Source organism: Dendrobates tinctorius, unplaced genomic scaffold (assembly GCF_039654945.1).
Source record: "Dendrobates tinctorius isolate UK_male_01 unplaced genomic scaffold, ASM3965494v1 ptg000021l, whole genome shotgun sequence".
Classification (NCBI taxonomy): Eukaryota; Metazoa; Chordata; class Amphibia; order Anura; family Dendrobatidae; genus Dendrobates; species Dendrobates tinctorius.
Window position 1 is genome coordinate 2284870 of NW_027361689.1, and position 15076 is coordinate 2299945.

General features: G+C 44.7%; 1 protein-coding gene across 9 annotated transcripts in view; it reads left to right on the forward strand.

Moving 5' to 3' along the window:
- Nucleotides 1-15076, forward strand: part of TRAPPC12 (trafficking protein particle complex subunit 12) — a 116665-nt gene that overhangs the window by 2671 nt on the left and 98918 nt on the right. For all 9 annotated transcript variants that reach the window (XR_012230822.1, XM_073568151.1, XM_073568146.1 and 6 more), the window contains exons 2-3: nucleotides 3459-4663; nucleotides 7586-7702. Coding sequence is in view for 8 of the 9 variants with exons in the window: in XM_073568146.1 (XP_073424247.1) it covers nucleotides 3459-4663; nucleotides 7586-7702 (1322 nt within the window). In the remaining variant the exon portion in view is untranslated. The remainder of the gene's footprint in view (nucleotides 1-3458; nucleotides 4664-7585; nucleotides 7703-15076) is intronic.

A 15076-nucleotide genomic window follows, 5' to 3' on the forward strand; every position in this document is an offset into this window, starting at 1 on the left:
GTCTCATTGATTCTCTGCCCCGCTTACCTCTGTCTCATTGATTCTCTGCCCCGCTTACCTCTGTCTCATTGATTCTCTGCCCCGCTTACCTCTGTCTCATTGATTCTCTGCCCCGCTTACCTCTGTCTCATTGATTCTCTGCCCCGCTTACCTCTGTCTCATTGATTCTCTGCCCCGCTTACCTCTGTCTCATTGATTCTCTGCCCCGCTTACCTCTGTCTCATTGATTCTCTGCCCCGCTTACCTCTGTCTCATTGATTCTCTGCCCCGCTTACCTCTGTCTCATTGATTCTCTGCCCCGCTTACCTCTGTCTCATTGATTCTCTGCCCCGCTTACCTCTGTCTCATTGATTCTCTGCCCCGCTTACCTCTGTCTCATTGATTCTCTGCCCCGCTTACCTCTGTCTCATTGATTCTCTGCCCCGCTTACCTCTGTCTCATTGATTCTCTGCCCCGCTTACCTCTGTCTCATTGATTCTCTGCCCCGCTTACCTCTGTCTCATTGATTCTCTGCCCCGCTTACCTCTGTCTCATTGATTCTCTGCCCCGCTTACCTCTGTCTCATTGATTCTCTGCCCCGCTTACCTCTGTCTCATTGATTCTCTGCCCCGCTTACCTCTGTCTCATTGATTCTCTGCCCCGCTTACCTCTGTCTCATTGATTCTCTGCCCCGCTTACCTCTGTCTCATTGATTCTCTGCCCCGCTTACCTCTGTCTCATTGATTCTCTGCCCCGCTTACCTCTGTCTCATTGATTCTCTGCCCCGCTTACCTCTGTCTCATTGATTCTCTGCCCCGCTTACCTCTGTCTCATTGATTCTCTGCCCCGCTTACCTCTGTCTCATTGATTCTCTGCCCCGCTTACCTCTGTCTCATTGATTCTCTGCCCCGCTTACCTCTGTCTCATTGATTCTCTGCCCCGCTTACCTCTGTCTCATTGATTCTCTGCCCCGCTTACCTCTGTCTCATTGATTCTCTGCCCCGCTTACCTCTGTCTCATTGATTCTCTGCCCCGCTTACCTCTGTCTCATTGATTCTCTGCCCCGCTTACCTCTGTCTCATTGATTCTCTGCCCCGCTTACCTCTGTCTCATTGATTCTCTGCCCCGCTTACCTCTGTCTCATTGATTCTCTGCCCCGCTTACCTCTGTCTCATTGATTCTCTGCCCCGCTTACCTCTGTCTCATTGATTCTCTGCCCCGCTTACCTCTGTCTCATTGATTCTCTGCCCCGCTTACCTCTGTCTCATTGATTCTCTGCCCCGCTTACCTCTGTCTCATTGATTCTCTGCCCCGCTTACCTCTGTCTCATTCATTCTCTGCCCCGCTTACCTCTGTCTCATTCATTCTCTGCCCCATTCATCCTCTTCCGGATACAGCGCTATTACTGAATGCAGTGGAGAGGGTGGGTCGTTATAACTTTATAAGGGGGAGGGAGAGGGTGGGTCGTTATAACTTTATAAGGGGGAGGGAGAGGTGGGGTCGTTATTACTTTAGAAGGGGGAGGGAGAGGTGGGGTCGTTATTACTTTAGAAGGGGGAGGGAGAGGTGGGGTCGTTATTACTTTAGAAGGGGGAGGGAGAGGTGGGGTCGTTATTACTTTAGAAGGGGAGGGAGAGGTGGGGTCGTTATTACTTTAGAAGGGGGAGGGAGAGGTGGGGTCGTTATTACTTTAGAAGGGGGAGGGAGAGGTGGGGTCGTTATTACATTAGAAGGGGGAGGGAGAGGTGGGGTCGTTATTACTTTAGAAGGGGGAGGGAGAGGTGGGGTCGTTATTACTTTAGAAGGGGGAGGGAGAGGTGGGGTCGTTATTACTTTAGAAGGGGGAGGGAGAGGTGGGGTCGTTATTACTTTAGAAGGGAGAGGTGGGGTCGTTATTACTTTAGGAGGGAGAGGTGGGGTCGTTATTACTTTAGGAGGGAGAGGTGGGGTCGTTATTACTTTAGGAGGGAGAGGTGGGGTCGTTATTACTTTAGGAGGGAGAGGTGGGGTCGTTATTACTTTAGGAGGGAGAGGTGGGGTCGTTATTACTTTAGGAGGGAGAGGTGGGGTCGTTATTACTTTAGAAGGGAGAGGTGGGGTCGTTATTACTTTAGAAGGTGGAGGGAGAGGTGGGGTCGTTATTACTTTAGAAGGTGGAGGGAGAGGTGGGGTCGTTATTACTTTAGAAGGTGGAGGGAGAGGTGGGGTCGTTATTACTTTAGAAGGTGGAGGGTGGGTCGTTATTACTTTATAAGGGGGACGGAGCGGTGGGGTCGTTATTACTTTATAAGGGGGAGGGAGAGGTGGGGTCGTTATTACTTTATAAGGGGGAGGGAGAGGGTGGGTCGTTATTACTTTATAAGGGGGAGGGAGAGGGTGGGTCGTTATTACTTTATAAGGGAGAGGGTGGGTCATTATTACTTTATAAGGGGGACGGAGCGGTGGGGTCGTTATTACTTTATAAGGGGGAGGGAGAGGGTGGGTCGTTATTACTTTATAAGGGGGAGGGAGAGGGTGGGTTGTTATTACTTTATAAGGGAGAGGGTGGGTCGTTATTACTTTATAAGGGAGAGGGTGGGTCGTTATTACTTTATAAGGGGGAGGGAGAGGGTGGGTCGTTATTACTTTATAAGGGGGAGGGAGAGGGTGGGTCGTTATTACTTTATAAGGGGGAGGGAGAGGGTGGGTCGTTATTACTTTATAAGGGGGACGGAGAGGTGGGGTCGTTATTACTTTATAAGGGGGACGGAGCGGTGGGGTCGTTATTACTTTATAAGGTGGCACTCCGGGAATTATTACTGTTATAAAGAAGTGTTTCCAGTATTATTACTGTACAAGGAGGTTCTCAGGGAATTCTAATATTCAGCGGGGCACAAAGGTGGCTACTATGATTTTCTCGCATAGGATTTGGCTTGCAGCCATCTTTTAGAGCTGAATGTGGTTCTCAAAGTAAAAAAAAGATTGGGGAACATAGCAGCACCTCCAGCATGAATGTGCAGGAACTGGCAGTAAAGGAGCTGCAATCCTCTAAGGGCTAGTCTGCAAGAATACAGCTAGTTTGGATGGAGTGGTGGGCGAGCTTGCGTTTCACCCATCCATTCAATGTCTACAGCACAAAGAGAAAAGGCTGTATTAACAGATTCCCATCAATTGGGTCCCCATTGATGTAGTCTTTGTCACCTCTACATTAGCTGGAATGCCCCTTTAACACTTTTATTCTAATGATTATGGGGCTTCTTGCAGTCAGATCTTCACTAATCATAAAGTCCTGGTTTATCCCATGGTTGCTCCATAATTTTCTATAGTGCTGAAACCCTTTTGTGACAAAAAAAACAATCTTCTTTCTCCAGACATGATATAATTTTCACCCCGCTTTTCATTGCGAGGGTCCTGCTACCGCTTTGTTAGACATTAGTACCTTTTTGGGAAAGTCGTTTCATACATCTAAGTAACAGGTTCTACCCTTTTCTTTTGAACAGGAGAAATGGAGATCCCCGATATCAGCCCTGAAAATGAGCCGACTTTGCCCACCAATACAACCGGATCAGGCTCTCCTGCAATTGCAGGGCTCCCACAAATTAATCCCCCTGAAGAACAGGAGGAGGTTCTTCTCCAGGATGAAACCATCGATCTCGATGCAGACAACTTTGAATCTGAGGAAAATGTCACCCTCTCTGAAGACTCGGGCAACCTGCTGGAGAAAATAAACGAGCAAATGATGGAAAGTGTCATCATCTCCGACTCTCCCAACATCAGCGAGGATGATGCCGGGGACGTCGACTGCTTACAAGACATTGTGGATGAAATCGAGAGCAGCCGAACTCTGGGACTCCAGGCAGTGACTGCTAAAGAGTATGATGGACACATAGACGCTAGTCCGCAGCTGGCCGTAAGTCCTGAAGCTTCTGACGCAGAGATATTGACTCTGACTAGTGACTTTATCCAGCCGCAGAATTTCCCGGAGGTGGAAAATGAAAATCTGGATGTAAAGACACAAGGAGAGCACAAAGAACAGCTGGTTCCCCCAGAAAGTAAATTGTCCCCTGCAAAAGAGACCATCCCGGTCTGCACCATCTTCAGCCAGTCTAATTCTCAGCAGTCCTTTTTAATTCATGACGGCTTTGAGTCTCAGATGGTGAAATCTCCCAGTTTTGGACTGGAGATGAGAAACACTATAAAGTCTCAAACACAAGTCGTCCAGCCGAGTCCAAGCCTGAGCAACTTCTTCTCTGATAACGTCAATAACAATTCTTCCGCCGTGGACTTTTTCGATTCCTTCACCACATCTTCCACCTTTATTTCTGTCAGTAACCCAAATGCAGCACCCAGTGCCCCTGAACGGAGCCCAGCACCCATAACTCCAGATACCAGCACCTCCCAAGACCCGGCCGCCGTTGGCTTTTTTGTGGCAAACAAATCCCTGGATTCAACTGGGTCATCAAATGCAGTGGAGGTTCCCCAGTCCCCAAAGCCATTTTCGCAGATTCATAGTGTGTTTGCTGGAAGTGATGACCCGTTTGCCACGGCTCTTAACATGAGCGAGATGGACAGGAGAAATGATGCATGGCTGCCCTCCGAGGACACGAGGAACATACTCATTTCTGTAGCAACTCAACAATTTAACCCTGTGTTCATTGATAAGGAGAAGCTGACAATGCCGGGCTTGAAATTTGACAACATTCAGGTAAGCTGACTGGTACTATCAGTGGTATTGTAACTCTCCACATTGTTCACATTTAAAGGGGATGTCCAATTTCGGGGGAAAAAAAAAACCAGTCTTTGCTCACCCTTCCTGGGTCCAGCACTGAATCTCTGCTGCTGCTTTGGTTTCTCATATTGTTTGCATGTGGAGAGCGCTGCAGTCAATCAATGAACTAAGCTCCTGGTGCCATCAACTCAGGCAGAGCCACTGAGCTCAATTATTGGCCGCAACGCTGCCCACATGACGTGACCCGATTAGGGCGAGCAAAGAACAGTTTGGTTATTTTTTTAAAAATAGGAAAGAGGGGTTTTCTTCTAAACTGGAAAATGCCTTTAAAGAGGTTGTCCGAGCATCTCATATTAATGACTTATCCTTGGGTCGTCAATATCAGATCTGTGGGGGGTCTGACACCCCGCACCCCTACAATCAGATGTTATTAGGATTTATACGTTGATCAGGACTGTGTATTGCCGCTGCACATTTGCTCCAATTCTAGAGAATGGGCTATTGTGGCATCACAGTAATGGATTTGTCCCGAGAAGCTCATGCATCCGTGACAGAGGCCATACTGGGACATCCACCACACAGGCACCAATGTGGAGTCCATATTGCATATACCATTTTTATTTTTATCATGATCCTGTCCGTAGAGTAGTGTACTCGTCTGTGTTATTCTGTACATGATTTCTTGGAGAACTACTGGGATAATCATCCCGAGAGAACCAAGTGGGCTAATGAACAGATTTAGTACTTATGTCGGCAGCTTTCCTGGCATATTTCTCCGATGCTGCAGAAGTAACGCTACCTGTGATTGCTGCAGGCGTTCAGGGCAGCCGTGCAACAATGCTGCTGGTCTGAACTGTACATCGAGCAGGAGGAGCACAAGGCCTTCAGCAAACAGGGAGGAGGCGGAGGAGCGGAGCTTCTGTGTAACAAAATGATAAAACCCCTTAAGGGAATCTGTCAGCAGGTTTTAGCTATGGAATCTGAAATCTGCATGATGTAGAGACAGAGGCCCTGATGTATCACTTACTGGACTGCTTGGTGTAGTTTTGATAGAATCCCTGTTTAAAAACAGAACCCAAGAAAAAAAAAATGAGCTTATACCCTACGACGAGTAAATAAAAAGTAAAAGTACATGTAAATAAGAGACTTGGTTAACGCTATTTTGATTTAAAAATAAAAAAGCACAAAAGCCATCCCACCACGACAAGGTGTACCCATCGGGACTGTCCTAACCTGCCTCTAGTATCAAAACCTTAGCATGTATCAAACGACATCAATGTGAATAAGGGCCGAGCAGGACAGGGTAGTCCAGCTCAGTTTTTTTGATTTTGCTGTTTTATTTTGTACAAACAGGGAATGTTACCCCCCCCCCCTTCGTGTCTGTCAGGCCCTGTCCTGCTCGGCCCTTATCCACATTGACGTCATTTAACACATTGAAAGGTTTTAATATTAGAGACAGGATAGGACTGTCCCGATGGGTTCACCTTGTCGTGGTGGGATGGCTTTTAGCATTAACTAAGTTCCCTATGTTATTTACATGCATTATTACTATTTACCATATTTTTCAGACTATAAGAGGCACCAGAGCATAAGACGCACCTAGGTTGTATAGGAAGAAAATAGAAAAAAAACTGAAGTAAAAAATGTGGTCATGACGCACTGTTATGGAGGGTTCTGCTGTTGATGCTACAACAGGCGTAATGTCTCCCAATTCTGTACTAATATCCCCAATCCAGGTGTATATGGCCCTAATTCTGGTATAGATGGTCACCTCATCCCCATCGTAGTATACATGGCCCCCTATCCCGGTATGCATGGCTCCCTTCAGAAAAACATTAAAAAGACAAACCCAATAACTATTCTACTTGCCTTCACTGCACTTCCTCGCAGCGTCCTGTTCCAATGCCAGCAGCTGATTTATGCTTGTAAGCAATGCATGGCAGTATCGTCACGTGGTACCGCTCATTAAATTCAGGAATATGCGAATATTTAATGAGCGGTACCACGCGACCATCTGAATGCAGGAAGCAGACGGCAGAGGGAGACGCAGAGGCTGCCGCTGCAGAGAAGACCTTGCGCTAGGAGGGATGAGTATGACGGGGGCAGAGTGATATTCACCTGTCCCGTTCCAAGCCGTGCACCACTGTGTCTCCGGGTTCTCCTGCTGTGACGGCAGAGGGCTTGATGACGTAACAAGTCATACTCCGGCTCAGTTTTTTGTTTTTCTTTTGTATTTTTGTATTCAGTACATATAGGGTATGGCCCCTTCTTCACTGAGCTGGGCAGTTCATATATAGTCCCTCCAAAGCTGGGTGTCCGGTTGGGACCTGATGACTCTCTGCCACTTTTCACACTAGGTAGGTTTTAACATATGAGAGTGTAGGTACTGTCCCAATCAGGTACAGCTTGTCCCAGTGGGACAGCTTAATGCTTTTTTTTTTTTTTTAAAGCAAAAACAGTGTTTACTAAGTACCCTATGTTATTCATTAAATGCACTTGCTTTTTTACTTATTTGTTTTCATTAGGGTGTATGCACACATTGTCTTTTCTTTGGTTTTGAGAGATTTTCCAATGTAGCTCAATGTGAATTTATTTTCTCAAAGGAATTTTTCCTCCGGAACTGTCACTATCAGTTTATCTATGACCAGGAGGTTGGCGACAGTCCGATCTCCCAGCCTCCTATCTCATCCTACAAGCTATTGGATCACGTCGGCTTGTCTCTGCCCTCGTTCTGTCACCTTGTCGCCATCAGTCATTCTTGGTGGCCTCTTGGTATCATGTCTTGGCTGCTGTCTACTTGGTAACACACGGAGGAATCTTCAGCTGCTCCTATAACAAGCCATAAGTTAAGATTGGTTTTATGTTGTTTGTATGCTGAACATGTTTCTCCTGTTTCAGGGTGATGCAGTCCGGGAACTTATGCTGCGTTTCTTGGGAGAACAGGCTGCCATGAAAAGACAGGTCCTCACTGCCAATTCTGTAGAACAGACCTTTCTGGGGCTGAAACAGCTTCTTGTAAGTATGTGTCTCGTTAGGTCTGGTGGCTCAGGAGACTGCAGGTCTTTGGAGCTTATTAACGTACTTTTATGTGCTGATGGGGTGTCATTTTCCGCTTTAGAATACGCATGTATGTTATGGGGATGTGCAGGGACATGAGTTGTACCTGACTTATCCCTGCAGGTTAACCCTATAAATGCCATGGATTCCGTTGCAACTACAGCATGTAGGAAGTTTGACAAATGACCTTCCCTCTGTCAGTCTATAGCAGTGTTTTATCAACTTGATTAAAGGCTCACAACTTCATGTGGGATTAATAAATGTTGTTGAAAAAAATAATCTTCTAAATAATTTGTGAAGAATATTGGGGATATAATTTTATGCCAGTTGACTGTATCTTATCCAGTCTGAGGTTATAGACCTCCTTCAAAGTGTGAAGCTGAGACAGGAGACCTGGCACAGCAAGTAGTCCTGCTTCAAAAGCTCCAAGTGGAAAAACTCACACCCCCAGCAGCCTGGCTGGTACTAAGGCCTTTGTGGCAGGATGAACCCCTGCTGGGAGCTCAAGCTGCTTAATTGTTTCAAGGAACCCCATCCCACGGGATCGGCATCCATAGGAGATCTGCAGTGACTTGTATGGGGGTCTCCTGCAGCCTCTGTGCCCCGCGATCATGTGTCAGGGGCACCAATGTGTAAGGTTTATGACGCACTTTCGGCTTGCGCGAGTTGCATGCCGCTGCCAGATTGACAATGGCGTTTATCATGTTAACAGCCGCAGTTGGATCGCTGATCCACCCGTGGCTGCTGGGGGCATATGACTTATGACATATCTATGCGTCCTAGGTCGTAAAGGGGTTAAAATGCCCTAAAAAGTTTAGAATTCAGGAGTCCAAGTGTAATCACTGCCCACCCAGTCTGACTGAGAGCTGCAGCTTGTACTGAGCAGTGTGACAGCAGGGAGGAGGAACTCTGAGGAGCTGTCAGTCAGGCCAGGTGGATGGTGATACTTTTAAAAGAGCTTCTCACTTGCAACAAATATGTATTTTTTTACTTGGTGTAAATACCTCTGTTGTTCTTAATCTGGCTTTGTTTTTGTTTGTTTTTCTGCACCTCTCCAATACTGAAATATGGTCTCCTCTTCCATGTATATACGGTAAATCTAGTCTATTTAGCCAACGGTGCATGGTCATTAACTATTCTCTGTGGGAATCTTCTTGAGGACCGTGCACAGTTGGCTAATAAAATTAGATTTATATATAGGGAAGAGGGGCTATTTATCAGGAACGGAGAGGAGCAGGAACAAAAGGAAGACAGCGCCAGATTCTGGAGAGCAGCGGGTGTTGGGCTCCTGGCACTACTAGGTGCTATGTCAGTCCCTTACGGTGAGCCAAGCTCAATAAGCCCCACTCACGGAGTCACAAATGGAGGGGTCAGGAGAGAATGAACGTCTTTGGTTTTTTTTCCAAGATTCTGTGAAGAACAAGGGGAGATTAACTATGATAAATGTGCCAAACTGAAACTTGTACCAAAAAAAGTTTAATATTGGAACACATTTTTTTTTATGTATTTTATCCACGTTCTTTACTTTAACAACAAAGTTTGACCATTGAGTAAATCAAGTTTTGCTTTATAGAAAGAGACATTTTCCCCAAAAATATGTAAAACTTTAGGTGAAAATTTCTTGCAGAAGAGTAATCTCAGTTTACACACAGTTTTTGGCTTAGACGCTACAAACATGCGCAGATTTCTCATCCAGCCTGAGCTGTGTGATACAGGGCAGATTCAGCACTAGATGATCTAACGTCACACCGGTTCTTTTCTTTTATTCTCGCGCACAAGAACTGTGCTGGGGTGCACTTGACGCATCAAAGATCCTTTTTTTTTTTTTTTTTGTTTTTTTATAGCAAATTCAAGAAATCCTAGCAGTTTATCCATGATTATATTAAAAAATGTTGCAGCAAACAAGCCATTTTGCATGAACACTGCAGTATAGGGTATTGACTGCATACATTTGCAGTGGATGAAATAATTATTGAACACGTCAGCAATTTTTTAAGGGAATATATTTCTGACGGTGCTATTGACTAATCCATGGATGTCCATAAATTGTGTAATAATGAGAAATGACACAGGGAAAAGTATTGAACACATGAAAAAAGAGAGGCGCAAAAAGCCATGGAAAGTCATATCAGCTGAAAAATGTCAGTAATTAGAAAGTAATCCTGCCATTTAGTGAAAAATATCAGCTGGTTCAACTGATGGACTATAAAAAAGTGTTTCATTACCAAGGTTCCACACAAGAAACATCTGATGATAGATAAAACCAGGCAGCTGTCTTAAGACCCTCGATACCTTATTGATGCAAAACATACTGATAGCATTGGTTACAGAAGAATTTCTAAACTACTGGAGGTTCCAGTAAGTATTGTTGGGGCAATGATCCGGATGTGGAAAGAACATAATTTTGCCCTAACCGTCCATGACCAGGTGCTCCCCACAAGATTACAGGCAGTGGAGCGAGAGAAATTATTAGAAGAGTTGTCAAAGACCCAAGGACAACCAGTGGAGAGATACAAAAAGACCTGGAATCGGCATGTACAGTTGTTTCAAACAAAACTATAAGTAATAGTTTCCCTGAGCCCCCCACAGCAGCGCAATGTGCAGCGCTGCTGCGGGGGGCTCCATCCCTGCAGGTCCCCGAATCCAAGATGGTGACGGGGACCTTCAGGGGCCTGCAGGGAGCTGGCTTCCTCAGTGCCTGCAAAGCGCAGGCATGAGGAAAGCCTGTGCAGTGCCTGTGACAGATCGCTGATCTGTCACAGTGATCTGTGATGTGACAGATCAGCGATCTGTCACATGATAGCTATGTCCCCCCCTGGGACAATGTAATAAGGTTAAAAAAAAAAGTGTAAAAATAATTTTAAAAAGTCGCTAAATAAATGTAAAAAAGAAAAAAACCCTAATAAATTCATTTTTTGGAAATAAAAAAAGAAACAATAAAAGTTAAAGTACACATATTTGGTATCGTCGCGTCCGTAACGACCCGCCCTATAAAACTGTCCCACTAGTTAACCCCTTTAGCGAACCCCTTAAAAAATAAAAATAAACTAAGCAAAAAATGATTTATTATCATACCGCCAAACAAAAAGTGCGACAACGCACAATCAAAAAGACGCATATAAATATCCATGGTACCGCTGAAAACGTCATCTTGTCCCGCAAAAAACGAGCCGCCATACAGCATCATCAGCAAAAAAATAAAAGTTATAGCTCGCAGAATAAAGCGATGCAAAATTTATATAAAATTGTTTTCATTGCATAAAAGCGCCAAAACATAAAGAAAACTACATAAATGAGGTATCGCTGTAACCATACTGACCCGAAGAATAAAACCGCTTTATCAATTTTACCGCAGGCGGAATGGTGTAAACGCACCCCCCAAAAGAATTTCATGAAACGCTCGTTTTTGTTCATTCTGCGTCCCAAAAATCGGAATAAAAAGCAATCAAAAGATGTCACGTGCCCGAAAATGATACCAATAAAAACGTCAACTCGTCCCGCAAAAAATAAGACCTCACATGACTCGGTGGGTCAAAATGTGGAAAAATTATAGCTCTCAATATGTGGTGATGCAAAAACTATTTTTACAATAAAAAGCGTCTTTTAGCGTGTGACAGCTGCCAAACATAAAAACCGCCATAAATAGTAAATCAAACCCCCCCGTTATCACCCCCTTAGTTAGGGAAAAATAATAAAATAAAAAAAATCTATTTATTTCCATTTTCCCATTAGGGCTAGAGTTAGGGCTGGGATTAGGGTTAGGAGTGTATTGGGGTTAGGGTTGGAGTTAGAATTGGGGGTTTCCACTGTTTGGGCGCATCAGGTGCTATCCAAACGCAACACGGCATCTGATCTCAATTCCAGCCAATTCTGCGTTGAAAAAGTCAGACGGCGCTCCTTCCCTTCCAAGCTCTGCCATGCGCCCAAGCAGTGTTTTACCCCCACATATGGGGTATCAGCCTACTCAGGACAAATTGCAAAACAACTTTTGGGGTCGAATTTCTCCTGTTACCCTTAGGAAAAAAAAATTGGGGGTGAAAATATCATTTTTGTGGAAAAAAAAGATTTATTTTCACGCCCGGGCGTTATAAACTTCTATGAAGCACTTGGGGATTCAAAGTGCTCACCACACATCTAGATAAGTTCCGTGGGGGGTCTAGTTTCCAAAATGGGGTCACTTGTGGGGAGTTTCAATATCTTAGGTACATCAGGGGCTCTCCAAACGCACATGACTCCCGCAGACCATTCCATCAAAGTTTGCATTCCAAAACGTCACTCCTTCCCTTCCGAGACCCGACGTGTGCCAATACAGTAGTTTTCTCCCACATATGGGGTATCGGTGTACTCGGGACAAATTGGACAACAACTTTTGGGGTCCATTTTCTCCTGTTACCCTTGGGAAAATAGAAAAAAATTGGGGACTAAAAGATCATGTTTGTGGAAAAAATACGATTTTTTTTATTTTCACGCCCGGGCATTATAAACTTCTGTGAAGCACGGGGGGTTTCAAAGTGCTCACCACACATCTAGATAAGTTCCTTGGGGGGGTCTAGTTTCCAAAATGGTGTCATTTGTTGGGGGTTTCCGCTGTTTTGGTGCATCAGGGGCTTTCCAAACGCGACATGGTGTCCGATCTCAATTCCAGCCAAAAACTTCAAATGGCGCTATTTCCCTTCCGAGCTCTGCTATGCTCCCAAATAGTGGTTTACCCCAACATATGGGGTATCAGCATACTCAGGACAAATTGCACAATAACTGTTAGGCTGGGTTCACACGTAGCGGAACTCTCGTGGAAATTACCGTGAGAATTCCGGAATTCCATTCCGCGGGAAAATCGCATTTTAAAATTCCCGCGATTTTCCCGTGGAAAAACTAGCATTTTGCAAGCGTCATTAGCTTGCAGAATTGCTAGCGTTTTCCAAGCGATCTGGAGCATCGCTTGGAGAACTGATTGACAGGTTGGTCACACTTGTCAAACATAGTGTTTGACGAGTGTGACCAACTTTTTACTATTGAGGCCGCCTATGCGGCATCAATAGTAAAAGATAGAATGTAGAAAATAATAATATAAAAAAAAAATATTGTTATTCTCACCTTCCAACGTCCCGCGCAGCCTTCCCTCCTCTCTCCACGCTCCCGGTCCCAGTAATCCTTTGTGACAATTACCGCGATGACGTCTGTTCTCGCGGGATCGCGACGTTTCGCGATCCTGCGAGAACAGATGTCATCGCTCGCAAAGGCTTACTGGGACCGGGAGCGTGGAGAGAGGTGGGAAGGCTGGGCGGGACATCGGAAGGTGAGAATAACAATATTTTAAATTCTATTTTTTACAGGGATATGGTACCCAAAGCCCGGAGGACAGTCTCCTCTCCTCCGGACCGTGGGTACCATCCGCAAATGTTCTGCTTACTTTTCGCATGGTGTGCACAGCCACATGCGGGAAGTAAGCAGAGCAATTCATTCCTATGGGTTCGGGATCGCTGCGATTCCGCGAAATTAATGAGCATGCTGCGTTTTTTACTGCGAAGCGATTCCGCCGCGGTAAAAACCGCAGCATTAGCACAGCATTGCGGAATCCCATAGGAATGCATGGGATGCTTATTTTTCGCGGCAAAATCGTGCTGTTAAAACTGCCGCGGAAACGCGAAAAAAAACGCCACGTGAGAACTCAGCCATAGGGTCCTGTTACCCTTGGAAAAATAAGACTTGAGGGTGAAAAGATCATTTTTGTGCAAAAAATATGATTTTTTAATTGTACGGCTGTATGTTCTAAACTTCTGTGAAGCCCTTGGGGGTTCAAAGCTCTCACCGCACATCTAGATAAGTTCCTTGAAATGGGGTCACTTGTGGGGGGTTTCCACTGTTTTGGTACATCAGGGGTTTTCCAATCGTGACATGGTGTCCGATCTCAATTCCAGCCAAAAAAGTAAAATGGCACTGCTTCCCTTCTGAGCTCTGCCATGCGCCCAAATAGTCGTTTACACCCACATATGGGGTATCAGCGTACTCAGGACAAATTGCACAATAACTTTTAGGATTGGAAAAATAAAACTTGGGGGTGAAAAGAATGATTTTTTAATTGTACCGCTGTACGTTATAAACTTCTGTGAAGACCTTGTGGGTTCAAAGTTCTCACCACATATCTAGACGAGTTCCTTGGGGGGTCTAGTTTCCAAAATGGGGTCACTTGTGGGGGGGTTTCCACTGTTTAGGTACATCAGGGGCTCTCCAAACGTGACATGGCGTCCGATCTGAATTCCAGCCAATTTTGCATTGAAAAAGTCAAACGGCGCTCCTTCCCTTCTGAGCTCTGCCTTGCACCGAAACAGTGGTTCCCCCCCACATATCAGGTATCAGCGTACTCAGGACAAACTGCACAATAACTTTTGCAGTCCAATTTCTCCTGTTACCCTTGGTAAAATAAAAAAATTGAATCTGAAGTATTTTTTTGTGAAAAAAAGTTAAATGTTCATTTTTTTTAAATATTCAAAAAATTGCTGTGATGCACATGAAGGGTTAATAAACTTCTTGACTGTGGTTTTGAGCACCTTGAGGGGTGCAGTTTTTAGAATGGTGTCACTTTTGGGTATTTTCTATCATATAGACCCCTCAAAGTGGCTTCAAATGTGATGTGGTCCGTAAAAATAAAATGGTGTTGCAAAAATGAGAAAACGCTGGTCAACATTTAACCCTTATAACTTCCTAACAAAAAAAAATTTTGGTTCCAAAATTGTTCTGATGTAAAGTAAACATGTGGGAAATGTTACTTATTAAGTTTTTTGTGTGCCGTATCTCTGTGATTTAAGGGCATAAAAATTCAAAGTTGGAAAATTGCGAAATTTTAAAATTTTTTGCCAAATTTCCATTTTTTTCACAAATAAACACAAGTTATTTTAATGAAATTTTACCACTAACATGAAGTACAATATGTCATGAGAAAACAGTGTCAGAATCACCGGGATCCATGGAAGCGTTTCAGAGTTATTACCTCATAAAGGGACAGTGGTCAGAATTGTAAAAATTGGCCCGGTCATGAACGTGCAAACCACCCTTGGGGGTTAAGGGGTTAAAGACCATAAATGTCAGACATATACAAGTTCTACTTCCAGGACTCTCATCTATCACAAAAATGATGTGTCAACTCAATTTCTCCTACGCCTCATTGGGGAACACAGACAGTGGGTGTTATGCTGCTTGCCACTAGGAGGACACTAGCAAAACAGAAAAAAAGTTAACTCCTCCCCTGCAGTATACACCATCTCGTTGGATGAGATTTCTCCAGTTCTTGCTTAGTGTCTGTAGGAGTCACCTGGGTCTGGTTTCAGACCCCAC